Source organism: Hippopotamus amphibius, chromosome 2 (genome assembly GCF_030028045.1).
Source record: "Hippopotamus amphibius kiboko isolate mHipAmp2 chromosome 2, mHipAmp2.hap2, whole genome shotgun sequence".
Taxonomy (NCBI): Eukaryota; Metazoa; Chordata; class Mammalia; order Artiodactyla; family Hippopotamidae; genus Hippopotamus; species Hippopotamus amphibius.
In genome coordinates, this window is record NC_080187.1 from 173,697,504 (window position 1) to 173,711,859 (window position 14,356).

Below are 14,356 nucleotides of genomic sequence, written 5' to 3' on the forward strand. Positions count from 1 at the left end.
TAAAATATAGGGCTGTTGTAATACACACAGCCCTTTGGGTTAAGGAATTTTCACTGCTTTTTTGTGCCTTCAAGATTTTTGCTATATTATTACTTTGTCAGCTAATGTGAGGCAAAATTTTCCAGTGACCACTTCAAGTTGTCTACTGATTATAAATAGTGCCACTACCCTCAGGAGCGTTTCTGTAGAAAACTTTTTGTCCACTTATACTCTTTGTAAGGAAAAATGGTGCATGTGGAACGTTTGGCAGTCATGTCCTTGGAATGGCCTAATGGTCCTATTAACAAATTAAACAATCAACCTTGGTTCTTGATTGGCCATAAAGTGACTGATTCCCATGTAGGAAACAGAACCCAGTAGCTGCAGGTACACTGTCTCTGGGTATCACTTTGAGAAATAATCACTGTTGTATATGTTTTTTTTTAATGTAAGGATTTTTTTTTTCACTTAGGTATTGCCTGCAAAGAGCATCATATTGACAATGTTAGTGTAACATACCTTTCTATCATTTTCCAAATTGACTATAATAACCTTATATTTAGAGGATTGGATAAATTAAGTTTATTATCTCTAGTAAAGGCTGTAATTAGGAAACAATAATAAGAGGAACAGACTAAGTAAGAGTTATAATCTTAAATTAGTAAGGAAAAGATATGACTATATTTTTATGGTCATATATATTCTTATATATTTTTAATAAGATATGGAAATGGAAATGAGGCAACAAGAAATCTCATCTTCCAGTGGTACTGAGCAGAAACCTTCTATTTTGTGTAGCCATCTGGAGCTATCTTGTCCTGAGCTTCTTGAGTTAGCAATCAACTTCAGAGAACCATCTGCTTCTGGAAATTCTCTGCAGAGTCACAGTCGAGGATGCCTGATGGTCTAACTTTCCAGTAGTGTTAAAATGTATTCTATTTTTTTCAGAGGATTGAGAATAAAGACAAAAATTTTTGATAGACGTTTAAAGCACTGAATAATTTTAATTTATAAACAAGTGGTCCCATTAAACATGTCCCTATATCACTGGATTTAAGGGAGAAGGTAGAAAATACAAAATCTAATTCTTTTTGCAGTTGTAAGTACTGTGATTTTCAACAAGGAATGTTTCAGCCTGTACAAAAAATAAACTGAATAGTACTAGAAATATACATAATACATAGAAGCAATTTTATAAAAATCCATTTGCGCAGAGTCACTGATTTTTGTTGTCAAATATGCAAGAATACATTAAGACCCCAAAATGTAGATTCCTCTTTAGGAGAAAGTAGGAATAGGACTCTGAAGAAGTGGCTAGACTGCTTATTTATGGAATGATAGTGCTTTATTTAGCTCAACAGACATTACTCTTGAGCTGTTATTTAAGAGCTGTTTTATAATCCATGTTTTATCTTATTTAGACTTAATCATAGGAAAGGAATCCAAACTCTTCACCTATAAAATTTGGTGATTGGAGATAATGGTATTTAAACTATCAATTCTACATTTTTTTGCTTTGGTAGTTACAGTGACCAACATGGCATTTGAAATCTAATCTGTTTACTTCAACATGTCTAAACCATGATCTACCAAGAGAGACTCCATCCTTTCCAGTAGGTGTTAATGTCACCACAGTTCTGGGTTTAAAAGTGTAGTCAACTTCAGAAAATTAACAGTTTAAATTGTCTGCATATACTTTAATATACATTCAGAAACTTATTCTTGAGAGTGCCCAACTCTTGTTGATAACTGTACATATTCAGTTATAACTAGGACAAAAAATGTTGCAGCATGCTAAATAAAACCAAGTAAGTTAAATCTATAAAAAAAGTCACATGGAGGATAAATGGATAAATGATAGATAGATAGATACATAGATAGATAGATGATAGATAGATAGATAGATAGATAGATAGATAGATAGATAGATGATAGATGATAGATAGACAGATAGATAGATAGATGATAGCTGTGGTCCCTCCAAAGTTAGTCACTATTTCATTGCTTATTTTTTTCATAAACTTAGAACCTTCCAATGTATTGTATTTGTTTATTTGTATTGTATATTGTCTCTCTCCCCCACTTAGCTTATTGAAATGTGAAATCTTCACAGGCAAATATTTTTGCCTTTTTGATACTAACATATTTTCTGCACTAATGTAATGATTCGAAAATTCTAACCTCTTAGTATTTGTAAAATAGTGGTAAATAGAGTCAGGGTATGGGGATAACCATCCAGAACTGTAACCCCTTAAATTGTGTTGGAATCTGCTTTTAATAGAAAAGTTTTCAGTTGATGTAGCACAAACCTCCCTTTTCTTATATTTGATGCATTTTATTCCTATCTTATCAACAATGTGCTTAATCCAGTTTCTACACTCGAAGTGTAGTTATCTTCTCCATCAGTTTGTAATAAACTATTTACTTATTTGTTTATTTTTTAATTTAATTTTTTATTGAAATATAGTTGATTTACAATGTTGTATTAATTTCTGCTGTACACCAAAGTGACTAAGTTATTCACATACATCCATTCTCTTTTTATATTATTTTCCATTGTGGTTTATCCCAGGATCTTGAATATAGTTCCCTGTCCTATACAGTAGGACCTTGTTGTTTATCCATTCTACACATAATAGTTTGCATCTACTAACCCCAAATACCTGATAAATCCCTCTCCTAACCTCCTCCCCTTGGCAACCACAAGTCTGTTCTGTATGTCTGTGAGTCTGTTTCTGTTTTGTAGATAGGTTCTTTGTGCCATATTTTAGATTCCACATATACAGGATATCATATGGTATTTGTCTTTCTCTGTCTGACTGACTTAGTGTGATCATCTCTAGTTGCATCCATGTTGCTGTAAATGGCATTATTTCATTCTTTTTATGGCTGAGTAGTATCTCATTGTATATATGTACCACATCATTTTATCCATTCATCTGTCAATGGACATTTAAGTAGTTTCCATGTCTTGGCTATTGTGAATAGTGCTACTACGAACATAGGAGTGCGTCTATCTTTTTGAATTATAGTTTTGTCCAGATATATGCCTAGGAGTGGGATTGTTGGGTCATATGGTAATTCTATTTTTAATTTTCTGAGGAATCTCCATACTGTTTTCCATGGTGGTTGTGCCAATTTACATTCTCACCAACAGTGTAGGAGGGTTACCTTTTCTTCGAACCCTCTCCATCATTTGTTATTTGTAGACTTTTTAGTGACAGCCATTCTGACCAGTGTGAGGTGGTACCTCACTGTAGTTTTAATTTGCATTTCTCTAATGATTAGCAATGTTGAGCATCTTTCATGTGCCTCTTGGCCATCTGTATGTCTTCTTTGGAAAAACGTCTATTTAGGTCTTCTGCCCATTTGTTGATTGGGTTGTTTATTTTTTGTTGTTGAGTTGTATGAGCTGATTGTATATTTTGGAAATTAAGCCCTTGTTGGTAGTATCGTTTGCAAATATTCTATCATTCTGTAGATTGTCTTTTCATTTTGTTTATGGTTTCTTTTGCTGTGCAATAGCTTATAAGTTTTGTTAGGTCCCATTTGTTCATTTTTGCTTTTATTTCTATTGCCTTGGAAGAATAATCTAAGAAAACATTGGTATGATTTACTTCAGGGAATGTTTTGCCTCTTATCTTTTCTAGGAGTTTATGGTGTCATCTTATATTTAAGTCTTTAGGCCATTTTGAGTTTACTTTTTGTGTATGGTGTGAGGGTATGTTCTAACTTCATTGATTTACATGCAGAGGTCCAACTTTCCCAGCACCACTTTCTGAAGAGGTTTTCTCTTCTTTTTAAAAAATATTTATTTATTTATTTATTTAGGCTTTCCTGGATATTAGCTGCAGCACATGGGATCTTATTTGAGGCATGCGGGATCTTTAGATGTGACATATGGGGTCTTTCGTTGCAGCATGTGGGCTCTTAGTTGTGGCACGCAGGCTTCTTAGTTGTGGCATACATGTGGGATCTAGTTCCCCCACCAGGGATCGAACCCGGGCCCCCTGCATTGGGAACATGGAGTCTTACCCACTGGACCATCAGAAAAGTCCCTAAAGAGGTTTTATTTTTCCTATTTTATATTCTTGCCTCCTTTGTCAAATGTCAATTGACCATGGGTGTGTGGGTTTACTTCTGAGCTCTCTATGCTCTCTATTCTGTCTGTTGATCCCTATATCTGTTTTTGTACTAATACCACACTATTTTGATTCCTATAGCTTTGCAGTATTGTCTGAGGTCTGGGAGAGTCATACCTCCTGCTTTGTTCTTTTTCCTCAGGATTGCTTTAGCAATCCTGGGTCTTTTATAGTTCCATTAAAATTTTAGGATTATTTGTTCTAGTTCTGTAAAAAATGTCATGAGTAATTTGATAGGGATTGGGTTAAGTCTGTAGATTGCTTTGGGTAGTATTGCCATTTTAACAATATTAATTCTCCCCATCCAAGAGCATGGGATAGCTTTCCATTTCTTTGGATCGTCTTAATTTCCTTTATTAATATTATATAGTTCTCAACATATAAGTATTTCACCTCCTTGGTCAGGCTTATTCCTAAGTGTTTTATTTTGTGTATGTGCAATTTTAAAAGGTATTGTTTTTTTTATATTCCCTTTCTGCTATTTCATTGTTAGTGTAAAGACAAACCCCTTTGTATCTCAAGTTCTTACTACATTTAAAAGCTAAATCCTTATTTTAATATCTGGCCCTAGTCTTCCTATCCAATAGAAACTTATTTATAAAAATCTATGTCCCTACATTAAGTCATAAACTATATGCATGCCACAGAAGAAGGAGGGAGAGACATAGATGATGAGTGAAGAAGGGCAGAAACTCCTGAACGAAGAAAAAGTTTGGGGATGAAGGAGCTGTGATCTTTCACCTTACCTAGCAGAGGGCAGCTGGCTCACAATCCCATTTACCCTAGGCTGACTGGTTTGGAATGAGGAATTAAGCTGCCTGCTAGGTGGGATAAACTAACAGGGTGGTCCTCAAGAGCCCTTGAAATAAGTAGCGGCACAATAAAGGCAGAACAGATGGTCAGTTGCCCCTGTGGTAAGCACTTGTATTGGGTATACAGATCTTCTGTCTTTGTAGCCCAGGACCTCTCAGTGTTAACAGAGCTCCTCTAAGATTCTCAGGCTCTTCATGCGCTTCCTCATTCAAGCACAGCTTCTCTTCACCTCTGCTTTATTTTATCCAAAGGCACTTCCTTTTCAGGCAGAGCAGTCAGGGTTTCTTTCCATACCTTTTCCTCTACCAGGCACTGCTCATCACATATTTGAGACCCTGACATCGTCATAAATTATGATAGGTGATCATGGATCCAAAGCTAACATTCAGGTTGCTCCAAATACTTTTGATGAGAATTGAAGTATAATGAAAAGGCAACCTACTGAATGGGAAAAGATATTTGTGATAAGGCATTAATATTCAAAAAACATGAAGTCATACAACTCAATACCAGAAGCACAATCTGATTTAAAAATGGGCAGAGTACCTGAATAGGCATATTTCCAAAAAAATACAGATGGCCAACAGGTACATGAGAAGATGCTCAACATCTCTAATCATTAGAAAAAAGCAAATCAAAATCACGAAATGTCACCTCACATCTGTCAGAATGGCTATTGAGAGGTCCAGGGGCTGACTTGGCTGGGGGAGGGGTGGAAGAACTGGAAAAACGTGACCTAACCTCACTCATTCTTTAAGGCTGATTCTTATGACTCTAGGGTGGGGGTTACCTGGGAAGTCACAAGATCACTGAGTAATGAAATTTTTTGAATATCATGAACGTTTCTGTTGAAACAATCAATCCTAACAATCAACCCTAATAATCAATCCTAAGGTGGGAATTGTAATTAACTCTGCTCTGAAGTTATATAGCTTGCCCACGTAGGACTCCTTCTCAGGTTTCTCCACCCCTTTCTGGTGTCTGTGCCAGAAGCTGTTGTACTTTCTTCTTAATAAACTGTTATTCTGTAATTTAAACCTGAGTGGCAACTTGTTATTGATCGCGAGGAGAAATTCTTTTCCTTCAGAGATCACGAATCCACTCCCTAGATGGATTCTAAGGCATCACTATCATCAAAAGACAAGAAATAACAAGTGTGGTGAGGATGCGGAGAAAAGGGAATCTGGGGCACTGCTGGTGTATTGGAAATTGGTGCAACTCCTATGGAAAACAGTATAGTGATTCCTCAAAAAGTTAAAAATATAACCACCACATGATCCAGCAATTCCACTCCTGGGTGTTTATCCAAATAAAACCCCTTTCCAAAATGTATGTGCACCCCAATGTTCATAGCAGCATTATTACAATAGCCAAGATATGGAACCAATGTAAGTGTTCAGTCACAGATGAATGGATAGAGAAGATGTCTCTCTCTCTCTCTCTCACTCTATCATCTATCTATCTATCTATCTATCTATCTATCTATCTACCTATCTATATCTATCTATCATCTATCTATCTATCAATCATCTATCTATCCATCCATACACACACACACACCACACAATGGAATATTAGTCAAACATAAAAAAGAATAAAATCTTGCCACATGGGACAACATGGATAGACATGGAGTGTATTATACTTGGTGAAATAAGTCAGACGGAGAAAGACAAATACTGTGTGTTTTCACTTATATATGGGATCTAAAAAAGAAAAGAAAGGAACAAATAACAGAACAAAAACAGAATCATAGATACAGGGAACAATCAATAGACTGCCAGATATTTCTTCAGGAAAGATGAGTTTATTTGGGATCAACAAAGGATTGCAATTTGGGGTCTACAAACATGATGAGGCATGTGCAAGTCCCCACAGTGCGAGGGAAGAAGATGCTTCTATAGAGAGGAAAAGGAAGACAGGAGGGCTGCAGTAAACAAAGGATTCATGGCTTTTCATTGGTCGGGTCCTGACCAGGAAAGAAGAGGCATCTTTCTTTTTCCCTTTGAGCTCCAGTATCTTCACAGCTCATGAGAGCTCCATGTTGTCTCTCCACTGTATTTAATTGAGGTTTCTGTTTATTAATTTTTTACACCTTATAAGACAGAATCAGAAGGATATTTGACTCCAGAAGAGGAAGCAACTGTGTGGTAGAAGCCAGCTATTGGAGTGATTCAAGAAGGTGTCATGAGCCAAGGACTCCAGGTGGCCCCCAGAGGCTAAAAAAGGCAAGGAAATGGATTCTCCCTTAGAGCCTCTGGAAGGAATCAACACTGTGAAGACCTTGACTGTAGCCAGTGAAACTGACTTCAGACTTCTTGCATCCAGAATACAAAAAATAAAGTTTTTGTAAGTGACCAAGTTCATGTTAAATATTGAGCAAGTTTTTTTGTTTTGTTTTGTTTTGCTTTGTTTTTTGGTTTTTTTTTTTTTTAATTGTTTTTTGCTTTCCTGCCCTAGTAGGATGGGATGTGAGTTTTGCAATTGCCTGTTGGGACACATTGCCTTGAAGCAGACCTGAACATTCATGAGACACCCAACTAAGCTGAATAATATCTTTATTGGAGTCATTTTTCTTTTTTTAAATTCCTTTCACGTTTTACCATTTTTGTGCCCACCATACAATGCTTAAATATTTATTTTAATTTTGTCCTCTTATCAGCTACTCTGCTAGCTCCAAGTTAGAAGTTTCTAGTGCAGAAGGAGATATATATTGAGAATGGAAGAAAAAGACCAAAGTCCCAAATCTGTAGGGCCAAAAAGTGTATGTGGTTAAAACTGTACTGATGTAGGTAAGGAAAACTAAGAATTGTAAACACGGTGTGGTGGCCTCAGGGTGTGACAGTGGCTGGAGGAGGGGTTGAGCCCCGCTGAGGATTTGTGCACAGGCTGCAGGTGCCTGGGGAGCACTGTGCTCCACAGCACAGAAGTAAGTGGCTGAGTCTGTGGTCTGGGAAGAGGAAATGTACAGTGAGCTGCACCGTTTTTTAGTGTCTGTCGTGGCATTTAATCTTCCATTCTGCCTTGTCCCTGAAGGAATGGAAAACAGGTGGGTGAGGGGGCCCCCAGGGTTCTGAAGATACCACTGCACATTCCGTGGAACGGTGGAAAAATTACACCAAAGCATGGAGCTGGCTCCCTCCTGGAGACTCAGGGCTGGGGGACTCTGCTTCACATCTTCCCCTTTCACACCTGATGAGAAACAGAGAAACAATCATAGGTGAGGGTCACTGTAACTCCTACAAAACCCTAAAAGTGCCCCCCCCAACCCGTTAGATGACTAGATAGAAAGTGTGCAGGACTTGTCAACTCCTGCCCCTCCCTCCCTCAACAACAGAGCAGCTGCTCAATCCTTCGATTCCCTTGTGGGGCAGCCCCAACTCACAGCAAATCTGGGCAAACAGAAGCCCCAGCACAGAGCCCACTAGCCTCTTCATGACTTCTTGTTTTGTTGCTGGGAAATTTTCACCTTAAGATACATAGCTAAACCCCTGGGCAGTGAGTGTCATGACTTGTCTGGAACTTTTCCTGCTCCTGCAGCCAATCGGCTCACCCAACAAACCCTGCTCAGGTGACACTGACAGGAAGCCCCACCCTCTGGCCTCAACTTAACTGAGAAAAGGCTAGAGAGGGCTGAGGGTGGAAACAAAAGGTGACATTCAGTGTCTTAGACATAATTTTGAACCTGTGAAATGGAATTATACAGTTTCTCCTGATATATATATATAAATCTTAGGCGATAAAAGGGAAAAAAACTCAGAAAGTTCTGATATCTATACTTTGAAATTTTCCATCTTCCCTTTTGTTTATGATTCCCTGTTTGACCCATAGGACTTTTCTGAGACATATGGATAAAGATAATGACATAGATAAAGATAATAATAACAATGTAAATATAGATATTTTGCATGGCAGCATAAATGTCTAGTACTTGAATCAGACATTTATTAACTGAAAGAAATATTCAACAAGAAGCATGTTTCTTATATGCTGATACTGACTTAGCTTTTCTTCACACACAATTATTCTCCTCCCTTCATTATCACTAGCCACATTCCTACACTTAGAATGAGGTAGGAGGTAGATGGGCCCCTGGGCTAGATATCTGTTGTTTGTCAAGCAGAGTAAAATTTAAGCTTTGTTTTCCCTAGACACCCCAGGGACAAAGTTAATGGCAGGAGCTGAGCTCTGCTGAAGTAAAGAGATAAGATGACCAATCCTGAGGTCAGGGAAAACTCCCTGACTGTGCAGGTGCACGAAGACTCCTTGGGGGTCAAAAAGGAGGGGGCAGAACCCCATAATAGGTGATGCCAAACCTCCCACAAGCCTCTCTGTGCTGGAATCCGTCTTGGCAAAAGATGCACACAGATGTTGGGGGGTGTCCTAGAACAGGTCAGATGTGGGGAAAGAAGTGAGATAATTGGCCAAAGGTAAAAAATGACCTGGAAGAACTGCCCTATATAAATTATTTAACTGCCTCTTTACTGTACTCCTCCTCCTCATTAGGGAGGATACCCACACCCTTTTTCTCCAGGTGTGTATTTCTGTCTTGCTTCTATCTTAAATAAACAAATTGTTTCTCTGTGTGTTCACCCACATGAGAACTTTGTTCCTGTGTTTGCAGTTTTTGCCTCCTTGAGAAATTGATTTTGCAAAGGGGGCAAGAGCCAAGGAAACTTTGCTTGTAGCCTCTAGCCCGTGGTCTACTGGCTAGGATACTTGGTTTTCATCCAGGCTACCCAGATTCAATTCCTGACAGAGAACTAAGGTCTCTCTTCAAGACCACTCACTGCTGCCTCTCTGAGATGAAGAATTTCTCAAATTCTTTGTTGAAAAACAAAATTCAAATGAGTAAATTTGAAGAGTTATGAGTCATTGGCTTTATTAGGCAATTCATGAATCAGACAGCATCTCATCCCATCTAGCGACTAGAAGGCTCTCTGAGGGATCCTGCAAAATAGAAGGTTTTTATAGGAAACAGGGTGGTACAAGGGAGCTATTAGAAAAAGAAAAGAAAGATTATTTTTAGGCCAGGATGTCTACTTTTTGGGGTGGATGGGGAGCAGGAAGGACCAGGGTTTTATCATGCAGATTGCCTCTTCTTTCTCTGGCGGATATAGAAGTCCCATATGACAGATTGCCTCACTGGTGCTAACCAGAAAATTTCAAACAGATTGATTAAGATTACATTTCTAGGGAAGGCAGAAACTGCAATTGGGTTAGGTATTAAATCTAGGTTTGGCCTCATGGCTTTTAGCATAAGTGATGCCATCTTAGGCTTGGGGTTTTCATTTTAAAACTTTCATCAACTGTTTTCATCTAGGTTTCTCAGGATAGGCCCTGAGTTTAAGAAAAGCCTATAGTGCCTGTTAATGGGCTAAAATCTTAGGAAAGGAATACTTTTGTTACTGAACCAAACTCAGGTTCACTCACTCAGTGCACAGTAAAGCCAATCTACTAGCACCAGATTGTGGCAAAAGAAAGTACAACATTTATTTGCAGGACGTCAAGCAAGGAGAATGGGCAGCTCCTCATCAAAAGAACCAAACTCTCAGATAGCTTTTAGGGAAGTGTTTTTAAAGGCAACATTTGGAGTGAGTGTTGCAATTGCAGCTTGTAGCCTTTCTTCTGACTGGTTGGTGGTGAGGTAACAGTGTGGTGTTTCAGGAATCTTACTCATCAACCTACTGATTCCAACCAGTCTTGGGCCTGTGTGCTCATGATCAGCACATAGTCACTATCCTCCATGTGGGTAGGGGGTCTTTGATTCTGCAGAACAATGCAAAGATGTGTGTCAGATTGTTGCGTATATCACTTGAAGAGAAATGAGGACTCTTTTATCACTGAACTATTGTTTCTTGACTGCTTTTCCTTTTTTTCTGCTCTACCTCACTTCCCTAATTAGTAACTGCTTGAGTCTGCTCTTTGGAATTCAGGGAAGGCCTAGAGGACTACAGCCTTTTTCTACAAACCAGAAACCAGGAACAAGAAGGGGCTTTTGTACTTGGAGGGGCGAGACAGTTTCCTCTTCCATTTCACTTCTCACTCAGCAGGTATCCATAGCTCAGCCCAGTCATCTTTATCTAGGACTGTACTTGTGAATTGACGTGAAGTCACGGAAGTATTGACAAGGATGGATATGACCATATATAGGACCATGTGTCCCCATAGTGTCTTTTTATGAAAATAAATTATTTTATGTAATGTAATTTATGTAATTTTATGTAATGATATAAACTAATCCACTTAATTATTACTTACAAACTTATAAAAAATGAAACCTCTAATGTGATTCCATCCTTTTAGCCATATATTTAAGAGTGTTTTAGACCTGGAAAGATGCAAAAATAAATTAAAACTGTATCTTTGAGCCTGTGATATAGTGGTAGAGAAAAATATCTCTGTAAATGTGATAAGCGCTTAGAGGATGCCATAGTAAAAGAATGCCATAAATACTACCAAAGCAGTAGCAATTACATCAAGCCTATATTACATGATTCAGCTCAATGGACGATGTACTACTGTATGCCTTCTGTGGCGGTGACAAGAGTGGATAGTAAGTAACAAAAGCAAGGGTGTGTGATCTTTGAAAGGGAACCCTTTACTTTAAATACAAGGAACAGAGAAGATGAGTGAGTATGTGGACAGGGCCACCCATCACAAATACACACATACACATACAAATAAATGCACTAAAGGATACAGGGTGTCTCTGTCACTTGGGTCTAGGTACAATCTGTACCCTTAAATAACTACTAACACCATTCAGGCTCAAGGAAAATGCTTATTCACATACCTTATCAGTTGTCCTTAAAAATGCATTTGAATATCTAAACATTTCTGGGTTGTGCTGATGCTAACATAGAAGGCAGATTCTGATCTGCAATTTGGAGAAATTTTAGGGAATATAAAAGAAAAATTAATTATCTAGCCCCATCTTTCCGCTCAGATGGCATGGATGCAATAAACTCTGGCAAAATGAAATATTGTTTACCAGGAGCACTGAGGGTCCATTTTCTAGCTTCTCTTGTGCACAAATCTGTGGTTCTGAAGGGTGTTCATGAATCAGCACAGCATCCACAGCAGTTTCTCACATTGGCTGGAGCACTGCGCCGTATTTAACAGTATCACTTTTAATTGTATGTATTTATTGTAGACTGACCCTGCATAAAGACTGATATTTACTTTAGCCACTAGATGGATATTGAAACTAGAATTTTAAAAGGTTTAATTTTTATAAATGTGTAATTGTTTTAAAATAAATTTAAAATAAAATTTCAGTTTTAAATACTTTTAAAAAATCTGTTGATTTTTATCATGCGTATTCCGGTTTTTAGTTTTAGTAGACTATTTTAAAAGAAAAAAATAACTGTTTTTGAAAACACATGAAAATAATTTTGGTTTGTGCTCTTCTCTCAGACTCTATAAATGACAATTCTTTGTAGATGTATTTGGAGGTAAAGGGGATGGAAAACAAGGACCTGTGTATTTTCACTGACGTAGGAAGTAAAATGATCTTCAGACACTAAAGTTCGGATAGACTGTTCAAGAATGTTGCAAATGTTTACTAAAGGCACTGTGAGAAATAGTGTAGAAAAATAAGTAAAGATGATTAAGGGATCACTAATTATTGTTATTGGGATGCTTGGAACCACCAACTCCAAGATTCCACATGGAACTTTGACATGACATTGTGTTTAACTTAGAATGCCTATTACTGAGGACCACTGGGTAAAGAAGGCCTTTTTTTCCTTCATACTATATTGTCTTTGGAAAGGTCACTCCATATACATCCTTAAGTGACAGCTCTAATTAAGTGCACCAGTCCCAAATGCTTTAGTCAAAGTTGAAGTCCTTTAAGGAAAAAAGCCTCTCATACTAGCAAAATAGTCTGGAGATAATGCAGTTAGAAATAAGCAATTGTCCTGGGTTTTCTGATTGATTGAGAGATGAGATTAATGCTGTAAAGCAAATTCTCTGAACTGCCTTACACCAACTCACATGGCCAACCTCAAGCTATCTCAGCCCATCATTATTCCAGCTGACATGGGAGCAAGTAACTTTCTCCAGCTTGTTGAAAATCCTATACTTTCATTCCCTCTAGAATCCTGATTCTAGAGGATAAAAATGCTGAACTTCAGAAAACAGGAGACTTTCCTTTGCAAAATGAAAAAGAAAAGGAAAGGAAAGAGAATAGAAGAGAAGAGAAAAGAAAAATCTAAGATGCCCATGGGAAACAAACACTTCCAGGATTCTGCTTTCTCTGTATTGTATGCCTTCACAGACCATGCCAACTTCCTGAAAATAACACAGACTGAAACCCTAAGTCATTTATGTCATTCTGTCTCAGGTGGTTTGTGTTCAGCTCCGCCAGCAGTCTCAGGCACTGTGTCACTGAGAACACAGAAGTACTTGGCCGAGTCTTTCCAATGGGCTGATGTTTTCCTCAGGTGAAAGGAGTTCTCACTCCCCCTAAATTCAGCCTCAAAATCTTTGATGCCTGAAACAAGGCTGTTTCCAGACGTGTACTTCAGGAGCAGCTGGAGTCCTTGGTTGGGGTACTGCACGTACCAGAAGAGAGTCGGTGAAACAGGAGATGAATAGTTGCACCTCAGCTCCAGACGAGTTCCTTCAGAGACAGTGATGTGGCTGTGAGGCTGGGTCACTGACTGGGCTCTGGCTCCTCCTGAAACATCAATGCTTAGTCAATGAACTCAACTAAAACAAAAAGTCTCTATCCAAAGTCAAACAGAACAATGTTGCATGTGTGGACAAAGGAGGAAAAATGAAACGGTACTCACTCAGGAACAGGAGCACCTCAAGCATCAAGGTGAACACCAAGGTCATGGTGGAGCAGTGAAGAGGCAGTGAGCTCCTTTCCAGCTGGTTCCCCACAAACAAGTCTGATGACTGGTGGACTTGGACCCAGGTTGCTCTGAGGTTGAGAAGGAATGACAAAGCATCTAGATTTCTTCTTCTGATGGAGGTTGTAGGGGGTATTAGGGAGAGAGGCTGTCTTAACAAAACTGCCTGCCTCTGGTGTCTGAGATGCTTTACATGTCACTGTGTAAAAAAATGTCAGAATATCTCTTTGAACTGTAGGGAAGGAAGGTTTTTGTGAACTTATTCTATCTTCTACAGAAAAGCCATTTTCCAATTTAGGCAGCAGCGCACTCCAGGGGCCAAATAGGGAACTACGGAAAGGTTCACAATTTTCGTGAACATGCCCCACCTCCTTTCTGCCCTTCTATGGTTGAATTTCAAAGCATTATGATTATGTACAGAAAAGGACTTATGTTTTGTAGGCCCTGAATTGTATTATATTGGGCTTTTTAAAAGAACACAAAATTGTGAATTAAAATTTCCCTGGGCTACTGTATAGCACAGGGAACTATATTCAATGTCCTGGGTTAAACCATAAT

At 38.4% G+C, this 14,356-nt stretch overlaps 2 gene segments (V, D, J or C); both read right to left on the reverse strand.

Annotated features, from left to right (window-relative positions):
• Positions 1-7,596: 7,596 nt before the first annotated feature.
• Positions 7,597-8,371, reverse strand: LOC130844596 (T cell receptor alpha variable 22-like). The segment is given in 2 exon segments: positions 7,597-8,126; positions 8,320-8,371. Coding segments are annotated over 2 exon segments (582 nt in total).
• Positions 8,372-13,270: 4,899 nt separating this feature from the next.
• LOC130844597 (T cell receptor alpha variable 8-2-like) lies at positions 13,271-13,788 on the reverse strand. The segment is given in 2 exon segments: positions 13,271-13,620; positions 13,736-13,788. Coding segments are annotated over 2 exon segments (396 nt in total).
• Positions 13,789-14,356: the final 568 nt, after the last annotated feature.